Below are 14,580 nucleotides of genomic sequence, written 5' to 3' on the forward strand. Positions count from 1 at the left end.
GCAATAACTGAGTATATTAATTTGGAAAATTCAGGAATTGATAAGGGGTATGATAAAAAGGCAAGATTTACATACTACCAATACTACTACAACTACCACTGCTACTACTGCCAGACTACTCCATCTGCAGTATTGAGGGGAAATTCGAACTAAATCGAAAGACGGTATGTGCACGCAACTTGTCAAAATAGCGTATCTCAAGAATTGAGTTGGGTATTAAGTTGGAACTTTCAGAGAATGCTTAAAGGGGAAGATCATCTCACAAAAAGCCAATATGTGTACAGTATTAGTAATGCTACTGTTACTGCTACATTTGCTACTACTACTACAACTTCTACTTCTATTGCAACTAATTCTAGGGTTAAGAGCATTGAGATGAAAATTTCAAGAAGTATATGAACATACAGATTATCAAAAGGACATATCAACAATGTCATAGTAACGGGTATTTGTAGTAAGTTGAAACTTCGAGGACTTGATGAGAGGGATGTTCTACTGACCAAAAGGCAATATGTCAATACTATTACTAGTAATATCAACACTACTACTGTGACTACTATTACAACTATGCCTAAGGGTATGAAGATGAAATTTTCAAGGAATCTTGAGGGGGAAGGTGAACTGAAAAGCAGCACACCGTCTGTATGCAGGTTGTCAAAAGGGTGAGCCACATCTTAGAGGTAGTTTAGCGTGTGAAGTTGCTGCTAACTGGGCTTTTTGTGGGGGATGCTGAAATAACCAAAAGAAGGTATTTGCATACTAATGCTACTGCTTCTACTCATACTACTGTTACTATTATTACTAGTTCTATTACTACTGCTGCCACTAAGGTTTAGGCTACTACAATTAATTCTACTGCTAATACTACTACTACTGCTATTAAAGCTAAGGATACGAAGGTGAAAAATATAGGATCTATAGAAACTAAATGGAACTAATTCGAAACACACTATGCCCACAGAGGCATACTAGAGAAACCCCGCGAGTTCCAGCGCACAGCATATATTGCATTTGTTGACTTTAAAGCAGCTTTCGACTCACTAGACCGTGAGTCCCTTTAGCTGATACTAAAACGAACAGGACCCCTGATAAATATTGCCACCTGTTCAAGGCGCTGTAAACTGGTTCAAAAAGCTCCGTCTTCGTTAATGGTCGCCGAAGCCTTTTACTCCAAATAGATACTGGTGTTAATCAAGGTTACGTTGCTACTCCTAAACTTTTTAATGCAGTAATTGATTATGTCGTTGGTTAAACAATGAATTGGCTCCAATTCGGACTGAAATATGACGATAGAGTCCTAGCCGATTGCGACTTTGCAGATAATATTGCCCTGATATGCACTTCTGCTGTTGAACTCGAGACAGCTCTCAATACACTGTCGGAAGAAGCCCTGAAAGTGGGACTACATATTAGCTGGCAGAAAACAAAAATAATGATCATCAGCCCGGCAGGAAATTCCGCCAACTCACCATCATTCAATGTTTTAGGGCACACTATCAAAATTGTTAGGTCTTTTACTTACCTTAGATCTGTCGTCTGGGATAACGGCTCAATTGAAATAGAAGTCCAGTCGCGCATCGCGAAAGCTGCGTCTATTATGGCTCGATTATGCCGTTCCTTGTGGTCAAAGCCCAATATTAGCCGAAAAACAAAAATACGGATCTACAACACGACCGTAACGCAAGTCCTTCTCTACGCTGCTGAAACTTGGCCGGCAGCTGCTTCTGTTCGTGATGTCATAGATGTGGCCCAAACAAACTTCCTAAGACGAATCGAAGGGATCAAGTGTTACGACTTCGTCTCAAACACCCGATTGCTGACACTAACGGCTCAGACCCTCAACTCTCGTCAGCTCACCGTAAGAACTCTACGGTGGTTTGGCCACTAAATACGCATGCCAGAAGAAGCACCCGCCAGCATACTTCTCAATTTGATCCCCTGAGCATGGCAGGAAGTGCCCCCGTGGAAGACTCCGGTTTAGATGGAGGGACAGCCTTACTCAGTACCTCTCCCTGATCGGTACTGATCTCCAAGATGCATTCATGCTTGCGCAGGACCGTTCGGAATGGAGGCAAAGAGTCTCATCTCTCTCTACGCTGGACCACCAGCAGGAGCCTTAAGTAAGTCAAGTGTGCAATAACATGAAAGAATAAACATATTTTGTTATCTGGTGTCTTGAAACAAAAATTGGCTTTTGCAACACAACCTAAGCACTTAGGAAAGCAGCCTGTGACATTCAATAGTGTAATCTGACAATTATTTATTGTTAAAAAAGTTCGATTTGACAAAACTCAAATTAGAGGCAACAGATTAAACAACTAGGTCCTTTCAAAAGGATTACCAACACCCATGCCGGAGACGGCGATAACGGCATTGGATCTCATCTTCAAGGGCGTGTCCAGGATTTTTGTTCGGGGGCGGGGGGATTTTCTTCGGAGGTTTTACAAAAGAAAAACTTCTAAAAAAAATTGTATATCCATTTTTTTATATTTTTACAAGCCGGACAAAAACATCGGGGGAGGGGGTGAACCTGGAAACCTTCCCTCCTGAATACGGCCTTGATCATCTCATGCAACATTGCCAGTTCCTAAAATTTTTCGACATTGCCAGGCTAATCATCTAGCAGTGTCTTTACCGATCTCCAAATTTCAAAATAGGTAAAGAACTAGCGGCACATAGACTTTATTCAATCGGCGGGCACCGCTAATTCTGTTATAAGAAAATATAAGAAAGTTGAAGAAAATGCTTAGTAGTTTAAGAATTATTAATATTATTATTAAATTACTAGTGTGAATTAATTATTATGAGGTTTATTAAATTATTAGTATTAATTATCATAATTAGTAGTATTAAAATTCTTTATAGACTAATTAATGATGTAAGCAACAGCTTCTGACAAGGCATTGACAGCATTTAAAATATTTTCGCGTGAAAGAAGGCAATTAAGAGAAAGTCGAATGCTAGGAGGTGGTAAGTTCTTCTCCAAATTTTCCAAGTAGCTTGGGCAAACAAAACACACGGCTTTTTCTAATGCCTGCAAAAAAAACCCAAAAAAACATCAACTTCAGAAAACCTGAGAATTTGAAGCATTTTTTATAGTACTAAACAAAACACCAGCCACTATATTGTGCCATAAGAGGATAATTCTACACTAAATATAATTTCATTTGCATGCTCTCTGCATGCATACGTGTCATATGTGTTTCTTTTTGTCATTAAGTAATAAACAGTTTTTTTTTTCAATTAAAGTAAAAAGTAATGTTAAAACTTAAAACGAACAGAAATTGTTCCGTACACGAGGGGGGCTGCCCTTTTCTCAACCCTCACCCATTCCGATGAAGTCTTAAAGTCCTTTAAAAAGTAAATTTTTGTCAAAATCAACGGCCCCTGTGTTTAAGCAGTCCTTGTTAAAGAATAGTGAGAAAAGTCAAGCTTTAGCGTAAATAACGAAGGTAGAGGAAGGAGTAGTCCCCCTCATATTCGGAATAAATTTCTGTTCGTTTCAAGTTTTGGTGTTGCTCCTTACTCTCACTTGAGAAAACTTGTTTTCTTTTTTTAAATTAATTTCTGACCGTTTTTCAGATCTTGGCAGGAAATCCACTTCCCTTCCTACGTATAAAATGTCCCCTGGAAAATTCTTCCCGGAAGCTTTCGTCCCCACGGAAATTTTCCCGGCGGAGAATCCGCCAAGAAGAAAATACCCACCAAACAAATTCGTATATTTTCCAATAACAAATACTATATGTGAATAATGGGCACATTACGTTACTTACAGCCCTCTCCACAGAGACTATAGGTGATCATGTTATCACCAACGGCATGGTTATTGGATTTTTCAACTATACTGAATCAAGTGGCTATTTCCAAAATTCAATCGGGCGACTTTGGGGAGAAAAGAGACGTGAGAGGGGGGCTAGTTGCCTTCCCCTCTTTTTGGTCACTTGAAAAGGGCACTAGAACTTTTGATTTCCGATGAAATGAGCCCGCTATCAATCTTCTAGGATGAATACAATCACCCCTGTGAAAAATCTTCTGGCAAAAAATGCAAAATTCTACATTTTTATATATAGGAGCTTGAGACATCTTCAGTGGGGTTCTCTGATATGCTGAATCTGATAATGTCATTTTCAGTAAGATCTATTGACTTTTGGGGGTGTTTCCCTCCTTTTCGAAAATCGGGCAGATTTTTTTCAGACTTGTAGCTTTTGATGGGTAACATTAAACTAAATGAACTTTATATATTTGGAATCAGCATAATAAGCCAATTCTTTTATCGTATCTATTGTTATCATAATCCTGTTTGAAAACAACAATGAAAACAGATCTAGAAAAGAAAACCGAAGAACATCTTGATTTCTCTTTCATGACCATTAAAGCATATAAAAAGACAAAATATTTCCAAAATCTAGAATAGCAATGAAATAACAAAATATTCAAAAACATGAGCCAAAAAAAGTCAAGAATCAACTTATTAAAAGGAGAAAAAAGGCACAATTAAATTTGAAGTCCAATAAAGGGCAGTTAAGAATCTTTAATTCGTTTTTTCACTCAAAAAGGGGAATAAATTTCTGAATTTACGGTCAAATGAGCCCCCAGCGAATTTTTTTTTATGATCATTTGTTTTACGTGGTAAAAAATGCATGGGCGATGTATAACTACTTTTTAGATTTCTAGGCTATTGTAAGGCTATAAAAAAGAAAGACTTGTTACAACATTACCTTTTCAGTAATTTTCCTCAGTATTTCTTTATCTGTACTCCTCGGTCCAAGAGATTCTTTCAAATAAAGATGTTTAACAGGAGATTCTGGATCACCAGATAACATCAGCTTTGGAATGGCTTCTCTGAAAGCCATATCAGCAAAACGGCACACCTCTTTCAAATTTAGGAGTACTGAAGTATCTTCCTCAATTATTCGCACAGCTTCCATTGTTCCTACAGCGATTGGTGGAGGTAGAGATGCAGAGAAACAATAGCCTGAAATATATCATAAAATGGCTATTAGACTATAATTAGGATTTATTAGATATATATGACAAAATGCATAAACGACATTCAAATTACTCTAGGATGCTAAAATACGATAGAGGGCAAGTAAAAAATTATCCTCACTTTCAATCAGGGACATACAAAGAAGGGTGGGAGGGGGGTTTGACCCCAACCTCTCAGATTCCTAGATATTCTTAAATTTTTAGGTACTTCTCATTAAAATTAGAAAAAAACATATTGGTCCCCTTTTCGAATTTTTATTATTATTATTCCCCCCTCCAGGAAAAGCGAAAGCCGACGAAAATTTTAGCATAACCACAGAGAAACAGAGAATTTACTTGTAAGGAAAATCTTGAGATAAAAAAAACGTTTCATTCATTTTACTGGCTTTGAATTTCACACAGGAACCAATCAGGTTTCACAAGATGTGATTTTGGGTTTTCTTTTTTGGCACATGCTTAAGAAATAATGTGATTGGCCGAAAAAATTCGCCATAGACGATAGCCCATGAAATTAATGCACGGGTGAAATGATAGGAGGTCTACAGGAAGTTATAATGAAAATTGTACGGGAGGAAAGAACAAACACAAGACGACCTTGCACCAGTAAAAAAAATTACTGAGACCAACAAGAGAAGAGAGGAAGAGAGAGAGAAAGATTAATATATAAATATTAATAAATGCACAAATAATCGCAGCTCATGCTGTACAACAAAACATATCATTATATACCATTATACAAAAATGTAAAACAAAAGGGCTCAATAGAGTTCTACTACTACTACTAACCAACTACTAACAACTCACCGCAGCACCAAGCCGCCTGAGGCCAACACAGCTACGCACGATCCTCCTCCACCCCAATCTATTCAAAGCCTCCCTTTTTACACCCGCCCACGAAGTTCCCATTTCCTTTGAATCTTTCTTTATGACGTCCTCTCACGCCAAACGAGGACGACCTGCTTTCCCTTTAGCCCAAGATGGTTGGCCGAAAAGAACGATCTTCGGCAATCTGTCATCCTTCATCCGCATAACGTGCCCTAACCACCTCAACCTCTCTTTCATTATAGCCCTAGAGAGCGGTATTGAACCAAATTTTTCGTATAGCCTATTGTTTGAAATACGGTCAGTCAGCCGGGTACCTAGAACAATCCTTAAGCAATTTCTCTGGAAAACATCTAGCAAGTCTTCATCCACTTTTCGAAACGTCCATGCTTCAGAGCCATATTTGACCACTGTCATCACTGTAGCTTCTAATATTCTAATCTTGGTTTGCAGACTTATCTTCCTATTCTTCCAGACTTTTTTTAACTGTGAACAAGCACCCTGAGCCTTGGCTATTCTATTTTTAACATCTTCACTGCTCCCGCCATCATTACTAATAATACTACAAAGGTAAGTGAACCTGCCCACCTGATCATTCTTTCCATTACCCAACGTCACCTTTTCATCTTCACTTATTCCTAGTCTTAGTGACTTAGTCATCTTAACATTAATTTTCAAACCTATTTTAGCACCCTGAACTCGCAAGACCTCTAAAACTTCATTCAGTTTGCTCACACTTTCATCTAGAATGCTTAAATCATCAACATAATCTAAGTCCAGGAGACTTTTTCCTCCCCATTTGATTCCGTGGTCTCCCATTGCCTTTCCTGTGCTCCTTAAAACAAAGTCCATCAAAATAATCCATATAAAGGGGGATAGAACACATCCCTGCTTAACTCCTGCTTTAACACAAAGCGAGCTGAAAAACACCTATCATTACATCACAGTAACAGTGTTATTCTTGTTTATATTGCAAATCAGTATAAAGCATTTGTCTTATATACTATGAAAGGATAAAACGTTTAAAGAAGTCATTCTATGAGCAGAGTCAAACGTCTGCTCATAATCTATAAAACTGAGGACCAAATGTGTTTGAAAACTCAGGCACTTCTCAATTATTCGCGTAAGAGTGAAAATTTGGTCGACACATCCTCTACCTTTTCTAAAACCGCACTGCTCTTCTCTTAAAACTTTGTCTACGGCATCTTTCAGTCTAAAAAGTATCATATTACTAAGTAATTTAATACCTACCGAGACCAGACTAATGCCTCGATAATTACCACACTCACTTTTATCACCTTTCTTATAAAGTGACTTAATTAAGGTTTCCCTAACATCTTTAGGTACTTCCCCTTTTTCAAAAATCATATTCATAATCTTCAATAACTTATTTCTGACCTCAGAGCCACCATATTTAAGAAACTCATTTACCACCCTATCAGCACCTGGAGCCTTATTATTCTTTAATCCTTTTAGTACTGTTGCTAATTCCTCCTCGCAAAGCAAATCTTCCTTCACATCCAAAGTATCACGAACTTTATCATTTTCATCTATATTTTTTTCCTGCAACTGTCTCACGGTTAAGTAAATTCTCAAAATGTTCGGCCCATCTTTCTTTAGTTTTTTTCCTTATCGCTAATTGCTACCCCATTCCTATCTTTAACTGAGACAAGTCCGGATTGACTCCTCCCTCTCAATTTTTTAACGCACCAGTACAATATTTTACTATTATGCCGTCGGGCTTCATCTTCCAGATCCTTGGTAATTTTATCCATGGCCTCCACTTCACACCTCCTTAGTTCATATTTTAAAGTGTTCTCCACTTTCTTTACATTTGTTTTGTTTTCATACGATCTATCACTAAGATAATTCTTGTAGAAGTCCTTTCTCCTTTCTATTAAACATAAAGCTTTTTCACCAATATTCTTAGTTGCAGTTCTAGCTTTCTTCCCTATTACACCTTCAGCAACTTCACAAATTATTTTTCTAAAATTATTCCAACCATCTTCCATATTATCAAATTTTAAACTCTCAAGTTTAGTATTCAACTGTTCCTGGAAAGTTTCTCTCGAGATCTCATCCTGGAGTCTACCAACATCATAACTTCTCGGGAGGTAGTTACCCTTCCGAAATTTCAGCTTTAAATTAACCCTAGATACTACTAGATGGTGATCTTTACTTTTAACATCAATAACAGCTCTCCTATATACCCTAGTATCCTGTATTGATCCTGCCAGTCTTCAGTTTACTGTAACATAATCAAATAGGTTTGCTGTCTTACCATCACGTGAATACCATGTTAACTTACGAGCCAATTAATGATCAAACACCGTGTTTGTTATAAGTAGATAGGTATATCTACGAAATGGCAAAAGTCTGTATCCATTACTGTTTTCTTTTCCTACACCAAATTTACCTAGGCTGGGATACCATCTATCCCTATTTCTACCAACCTGGGCGTTAAATTCTCCCAGTAATAACATCATATTTCTACCTTGTTACCTTGTCTATTTGCTCCTGTAACTGTAATTAAAATTTATCTGAGTCCCTAGTATCTCCGTCAGACGGTTCTACAGGGGCGTATACTACTATAACTGATACCCTGAACTTTCTAGTCATAAAATGAGCAATTAGTATTCTATTATTAATACCTTCCAAGCCTAAACAAGACTTAGAAGCTTCCTTATTCATCATGAGCCCTTCTCCCTGTCTATGTACCCCATCCTTCCTGTCTGAGTAAATAAATCCTATATCACCTAATTTAATGTTTCCTACTCCTGGGATATGAGTTTCTGAAACTCCTAATAAGTCCAGTTTGAATCGCCTGAATTCTTCAGGCAAAATGTCGATACGATAGTCATTTTTTAATGTCATAACATTCCAAGTTCCAATTTTCACGTTCTTTAAATCATTGAAATTTATTTTCGCCTCAGGAAAAGCAAAGATCCCGGATACCAGTGCAGGACGGGGATCACATATCTTCTCAAGTCTACACCGAAGTGCTTAAGCCGGCTTAGAACCAGACAACAAGAAGTCCCTGGGACCTCCATGAATGGAGGTTTTTTACAATCCTGGGCCTATCTTGGTCACAACATCGTTTTCAGCACTTGGCGATGCTCTTCTATCAACAAGATTCAATATCCTGCACAGACAGTCTCAGGCCTATTACCTCCGACTCGTTATATGTTCATACCTACAAATATTATGCTACTACGGGGAGGCAGCCCATAATAGATAAATCAGCTAGGAATAGGTTTTTCAACCCGAAGACGCCCGTCAAGACAGACCAAGCCCAGAAGAATTATCCATTAATCAGAATCCCTTGCGAATGCTGCGTCATTCACTTGGCTATAATTTACTCTAGGGACGCCACTCCTCAAGTGGGAATAGAGTTGACCGCAAGGTCCCTAGTCTTGCAGGTACCCCGAAAAGGTCGAGGTAACCCTTTGCAGAGGCCGTTGTCTATAGATCTGGATCTTACGCCCTGCCACAGTTGTCCTCCTATAGAGGATCCTCCCGCGATGGTGTTCTGCATCACCATGCAATTTAACCCATTACTGGGAGAAGGTTTGCAACTCATGGGACTTGTGGACAAACCAGTGGGTCCTTTTGAGTGTACATTTGAGGGGCCTTCTTCCTCCTCCGCCTGTATTTATGACCCCAGGCATGTATTTATGACCATGGAAAGCCACGACTTTTAGCTACGATATTTAATATCTGTCTACTAACATGACAAAGCAAGGATTGTCAACGATGAGCCTAATCCCACTGCTCTTAAGCCTCTTCTAAATTTCAGGTTAATTTATCTTCTCTACCACCAATTTAATACAGGAACACGAGCTAGTCGATAAACAGACAAACAGGATGCAAAAGATGGTGCACCCATATCCTGAGGGGTGGTAACATGCTTCTGTCTAATTCTGTTCACTGAGACATTTTATCCCCAAAAGCCTAGCGAACAGCCCTTAAGAGACAGGAGCTAAATCTTGTGGCTCTGCGTGCTCGAATAAATCGCTACCAGAACTCGCTCGAACTACTTTTAATATCGTTGTATAACAGTGTATTTACGGACACATAATAATTGCTGTAGGTATAACAGTGTATGACATTGGCGTTGTATTGAACAAATATATGCATTTTGAACAGTGAAAATATCGACGACAAATAAAAAAAAAAAAAAAATCACCAAAATAACCAAGGTGACCGGAAAGAACTATTAAAAACAACCTGAATATTTGACAACCTGAACAACCTCAACAACCTGAATTCCTAGAAACTCAGCAATTCCAAATTGTATGTTACTGTTCTTTTTTTTTTCAATGTTGTAAGCATAAAAAAATGTTTACATTATATTTTGTTTTCAATAAAGCAAAACTGACGAAATAGGCTTTAGAACTTTTACGGTTAGAGGGGAGGGGACAGCACCCAAACTCCTGTTTCTAGTACTTTTTTTTGTTTTAAGTTTGACACCAATACTCAATTCAATTGTACTCGTTTTAATATTTATCTGCTCATATATATCAGTATCTGTTATCTTTATTGATATGACCATTTATTTTAATTTTTGCTCGTTTTGGGTTTCTTTTATTCTTTACTAGCAATTTCCAGTAATTTTAAGTTTTAATTATTACAGGAATTTATTTCTGCTAGTCTTAGGTTTAATATTGATCTTTACTTTTCTTCGAACAATATCTTTTTTGGATTTTTTTTTATTATTTTCCGTCCGTTTTGATTGCTAAAGTTTATTATTGGTCAACATAATAAATATTTCTCCAGTTTCCATGTCTTCAGCTTAAGAAATAAAATATTCAATTCTAATTTATTTGTTCTAATTAGTGTTTTTTTTACTATTTCAACATTCCCTGAAAGTTTCAACCTAAATGCAATTTGCTGTTCCCGAGATATTGCATACATCTTTTTGACAACTAGAATGTAGAAATTGTCTTTTGATTGAGCTGAACATCCCCCTTAACATTCTCTAAAAGTTCCAACTTATTACCCTTGACTGTTCCTGAGATATTATATCTATTGCAGACCTCATATTTAACAAACTGAACATGCATAGTACATTTTGATTTAGTTCAACATCCTCTGAAAGTTTCATCTAAATATCATTAGCCAATCCTGAGAGGTTGCACGTACGGCCTGTTGACAACCTTGGATGTACGTAGTTGTATTTTCATTAAGTTCAATAACCCCATCACATTTTCCAAAAGTTTCAACCTAATACCCTTAGTTATTCCTGAAATATTGTAGACATCCAATTTTCACAATTATATTACCGATGATGTCTTTTGATTTAGTCCAAAATACCAATCGACATTTCATGAAAGTTTCAACATAATAATATTCGCCATTCCCGAGTTATTGCAGCTACGCCAATTAACAACTGGGATGCATATAGTGTGTTCAAGTTCAACATCACCCTCAACATTCTCTGAATAATTCGACTTGATACCCTTTCTTAACTATTCTTGAAGTATTGAAGATATGCCGTTTTGACAAACTGAATGCATGTAATATTTTGATTTTGTTTAAAATCCGCCTTTGCATTTCATGAGATTTTCAACTTAATACCCATAGCTGTTCTTGAGATACGCCAATAATACAGATACGCCAATGTACACCCTTTTGACAACTTGGATGCACCTAGTGTCATAATTTAGTACAACATCCCTCAATACTCCCTGAAATTTTCAGCCAAAAAATCCTTACCCATTCTTGACTAATAATAGTAGTCACAATCGCAAGCAGTTGCAGTTGCAGTCACGAGTTATCGCGTTCGTAGTCGCAGTCAAGTTTGTAAGTAGTTACAGCAGCAGTAAGTTGCATTCAAATTTGCAGTCGCATTCAGAAGTTGTTAATGTCGCAAGTAGTCGGAGTCACAAGTATTCGAAGTCTTAAGTAGTAGCAGTTACAATTAGTCATAGTCACAAGTTGTCAAGATCGCAATCAGAAGTATCCTTAGTCACGGTCACAGTCACAAGTAGTCCCATTCGCTAGTATTTGCAGTCACAAGTAGTTAAAGTTTAAAAGAGTCAAAGTAACAAGAAGTTGCAGTAGCCGTCGCAAGAAGTCGCAGCCACAAGTGATTACAGTCCAGGTCGCAAGCAGTCCCACTTGCAAGTAATCACAAGTAGTGATAGTCGCTGTCACAAGTAGTTGCAGTTGCAGTCAAAGTAGTAGTGACAATAATGGTCCTGAAAGTTTCAAGTTAAGACCCTTAGCCGCTGCTAAGATATTGCAATTAAGTACTTTTAATAACCTGGATGCACATAGTGTTTTTTCATTCGGTTTAACATCCATCTCAACATTCCCTGAAGTTTCATCTTAATAACCTCAGTCTTTTCTGACATACCCAGGAACAAATATTCCCCATCTTTCCCAATGATAAATCCTGTTTGTAAAGAATGGGCACATTATTCAATTTACAATTATTTCCTCAGGGGCTCTGGGGGGCATTATATACCCAGATACATCCTAGTTATTAGATTTTTTTACTATTTTGAACAAAGTCGCTATTTCATAATTTTGATCAGTGTTGAAGGGAGGGGGATAAAAAGGGCAAGGGGTCCTTTGCCATCCAAGCACTGTTCAACATGCCCTGAAATTTTCAAATTAATACCGTCAGCCGTTCTTGGGATATTGCTGATGCACCTTTGGACAATACGCATGCATATAGCATTCTTTAATTTTGTTCAACATCCCTCTCAGTATCATCGGAAAGTAGTCACAAGTAGATGTAGCAGCAGTCGCAATTAGTCCTATTTACAGTTGCAAATTATCGCAGTCCCAAGTTGTCACAGTATTAGTTGCAACCAGTCACATTTGCAGCCGAAGTAGTAATAATAGCAGTAGTAGTGGCCCTTAACCGTTCCTAAGATATTGCAGATTCTACCTATTACTAGCCTGGATGCACATTGTGCCTTTTGGTTTAGTTCAGCATCCCCCTCAACATTTACTGAAGCTTTACTTTGAAACTCTTAGCTTTTTCTGAAACACCCACGATCAAACATTTCCCTTTTCGAAAATGGGCAATTTACATAATTTAGAACCCTTGTCCTGAGGACTGTGAGGGCTTGGTATCCCCGGATGCATAGTTTTTAGACCTTCTGCTTGTTTTGAACCAAATATTGATTTTTTTTCAAAATTTTTATTAGTGCTGTGTAGGGGGCATCTAAATAAGGTAAGTTGGGGTGGAGCTTGTTGCCCTTCGACCCCTTTTGAGCATCCCCCTGAACATTCCCTAAAAGTTTCAGCTTAATACTCTAAGCCATCCCTGAGATATTGGTGATACGCCCTTTTGACAACCAGTATGCATATAATGCATATTAGTCGTCCTCAAATTTCCCCAAAGTTTCCAAAATTAGTCAGAAAGTTTGTATTTCATGAATGAGCCCTCGCCTCCATAGGTTGAAAACGATCACCCAGTGACGTCATTCATAAGAAAAATGTTTTCCAAAAATAAGGCTGTAAAAAATTTCCTAAAGGTCGTGACCGATTTAGATCGTTTTTTTTCTTTTCAGGCCATAAAATGTAAAGCGTGCCAATTTTCAAAAAAAATTACTGAGCCGATATCGCGAAAAATATTAATACACAATTATTGCTCACTTAAAGAGAGTAGATAGATATATACTTTTTTAGGCATTTACTTTTTTTATATACTCACCTAATCCACAGAGTCTTTGATGGTCTATGACATACGATGTACCCGCACAAAATCCTCCAATTGACGCAAGAGCGTATTCCGTGTTCGCAGCTATCATATCTACATGATCAATCTATAAAATATCAATATAAAAAATTAAAGTGATACTAGATTTTATGACGTGATACTAAGACATTACGATTTAGAAAGTATCCATAGGTCTCTTAAAAAAGGAAAAGAAAGAGAAAAAAAAGGAAAGGGAAAGCAATTGAAAAAGAAAAAGTGAAAAAGAGAACAAACGATTTTACTTCTGTAAAGGGACAATGTGGAGTGACATCTATTCCTATAAAAGGACAAGTGAGATTTTATAACGTGATGCTATTGCATTATCAAACAGATCCTGTATTCGTACACGAAGGCATTCGTAGATCTCTAAGGAAAGGGAGAAGAAAAGGAAAGAAAAAGTTTTACTTCTATGAAAGGACAATTTGGAGTGAGATTCTATACATGCGACACCGAGCATATGGGCGAGAATTAATAGGAATATGGAAAGCTTTGGAGCGGGCCATCTTCACCTTTAACTCCACAATCGAACTAATCGTTACCAAAGAGTTCTTTGAACTCGAATCCTTCAGCTTCAGAAAGGTAACAGAGCTCCTCACTGTGCTGTGGCAACTTGTAATATTAGTGATATATATTTAATTAACTTTAACAAAAAATTTCAATACAAAAATCAATATGACGGTTGACGCGGGGTGAAACAAGTAAAAAAAAATACATACATATAACGTAACTTAAATTCACTATAATAAGAAAGAAAGAAAAAAAGAGAGAAAAGAAAATAAAATAAATAAAGAATAATAATAATACTACAGGGACAGCAACTAAATACCATATTCATGTTGTGGGATCGCACTCACAAACCAACAAGCAATTACAACTTAATTTAAATTAAGTCGAATCAAGTCACCTCCAAAACAAACAAAACTAGAATTCATACTTACTTAATAATTTTTCTTCCAATTTTCCTTTAAAACCACTAAAATTTTCTATTTTCTTCCTATCATTATCCAAATTTATTCCACAAATTGATACTAATTGCAATAAACGGAAAAATCGAT

General features: G+C 37.2%; 2 protein-coding genes across 4 annotated transcripts in view; one reads left to right on the plus strand and one right to left on the minus strand.

The window, feature by feature from the left end:
* The first annotated feature begins 1,432 nt into the window (after positions 1-1,432).
* LOC148947270 (uncharacterized) lies at positions 1,433-1,888 on the plus strand. Its single transcript, XM_089096551.1, has one exon. It carries the CDS (start codon positions 1,433-1,435, stop codon positions 1,886-1,888), a length of 456 nt encoding a protein of 151 aa, XP_088952677.1.
* Positions 1,889-2,245: 357 nt separating this feature from the next.
* Positions 2,246-14,580, minus strand: part of LOC148947271 (serine palmitoyltransferase 1-like) — a 79,216-nt gene continuing 66,881 nt past the window's right edge. For all 3 annotated transcript variants that reach the window (XM_089096971.1, XM_089096970.1, XM_089096972.1), the window contains exons 7-9: positions 13,481-13,592; positions 4,719-4,975; positions 2,246-3,034 (exon numbers count right to left, since the gene is read on the minus strand). In XM_089096971.1, coding sequence (XP_088953097.1) covers positions 2,867-3,034; positions 4,719-4,975; positions 13,481-13,592 — 537 coding nt within the window. In that variant the 3' untranslated portion in view covers positions 2,246-2,866. The remainder of the gene's footprint in view (positions 3,035-4,718; positions 4,976-13,480; positions 13,593-14,580) is intronic.

The sequence above is a fragment of the Artemia sp. Qi Xiang Cuo genome, chromosome 11, assembly GCF_049724085.1.
Source record: "Artemia sp. Qi Xiang Cuo chromosome 11, ASM4972408v1, whole genome shotgun sequence".
NCBI lineage: Eukaryota > Metazoa > Arthropoda > Branchiopoda > Anostraca > Artemiidae > Artemia > Artemia sp. Qi Xiang Cuo.

Coding starts and splice junctions, on each gene's coding strand:
- LOC148947270 (XM_089096551.1), top strand. CDS start 1,433: ATGATCATCAGCCCGGCAGGAAATTCCGCCAACTCACCATCATTCAAT.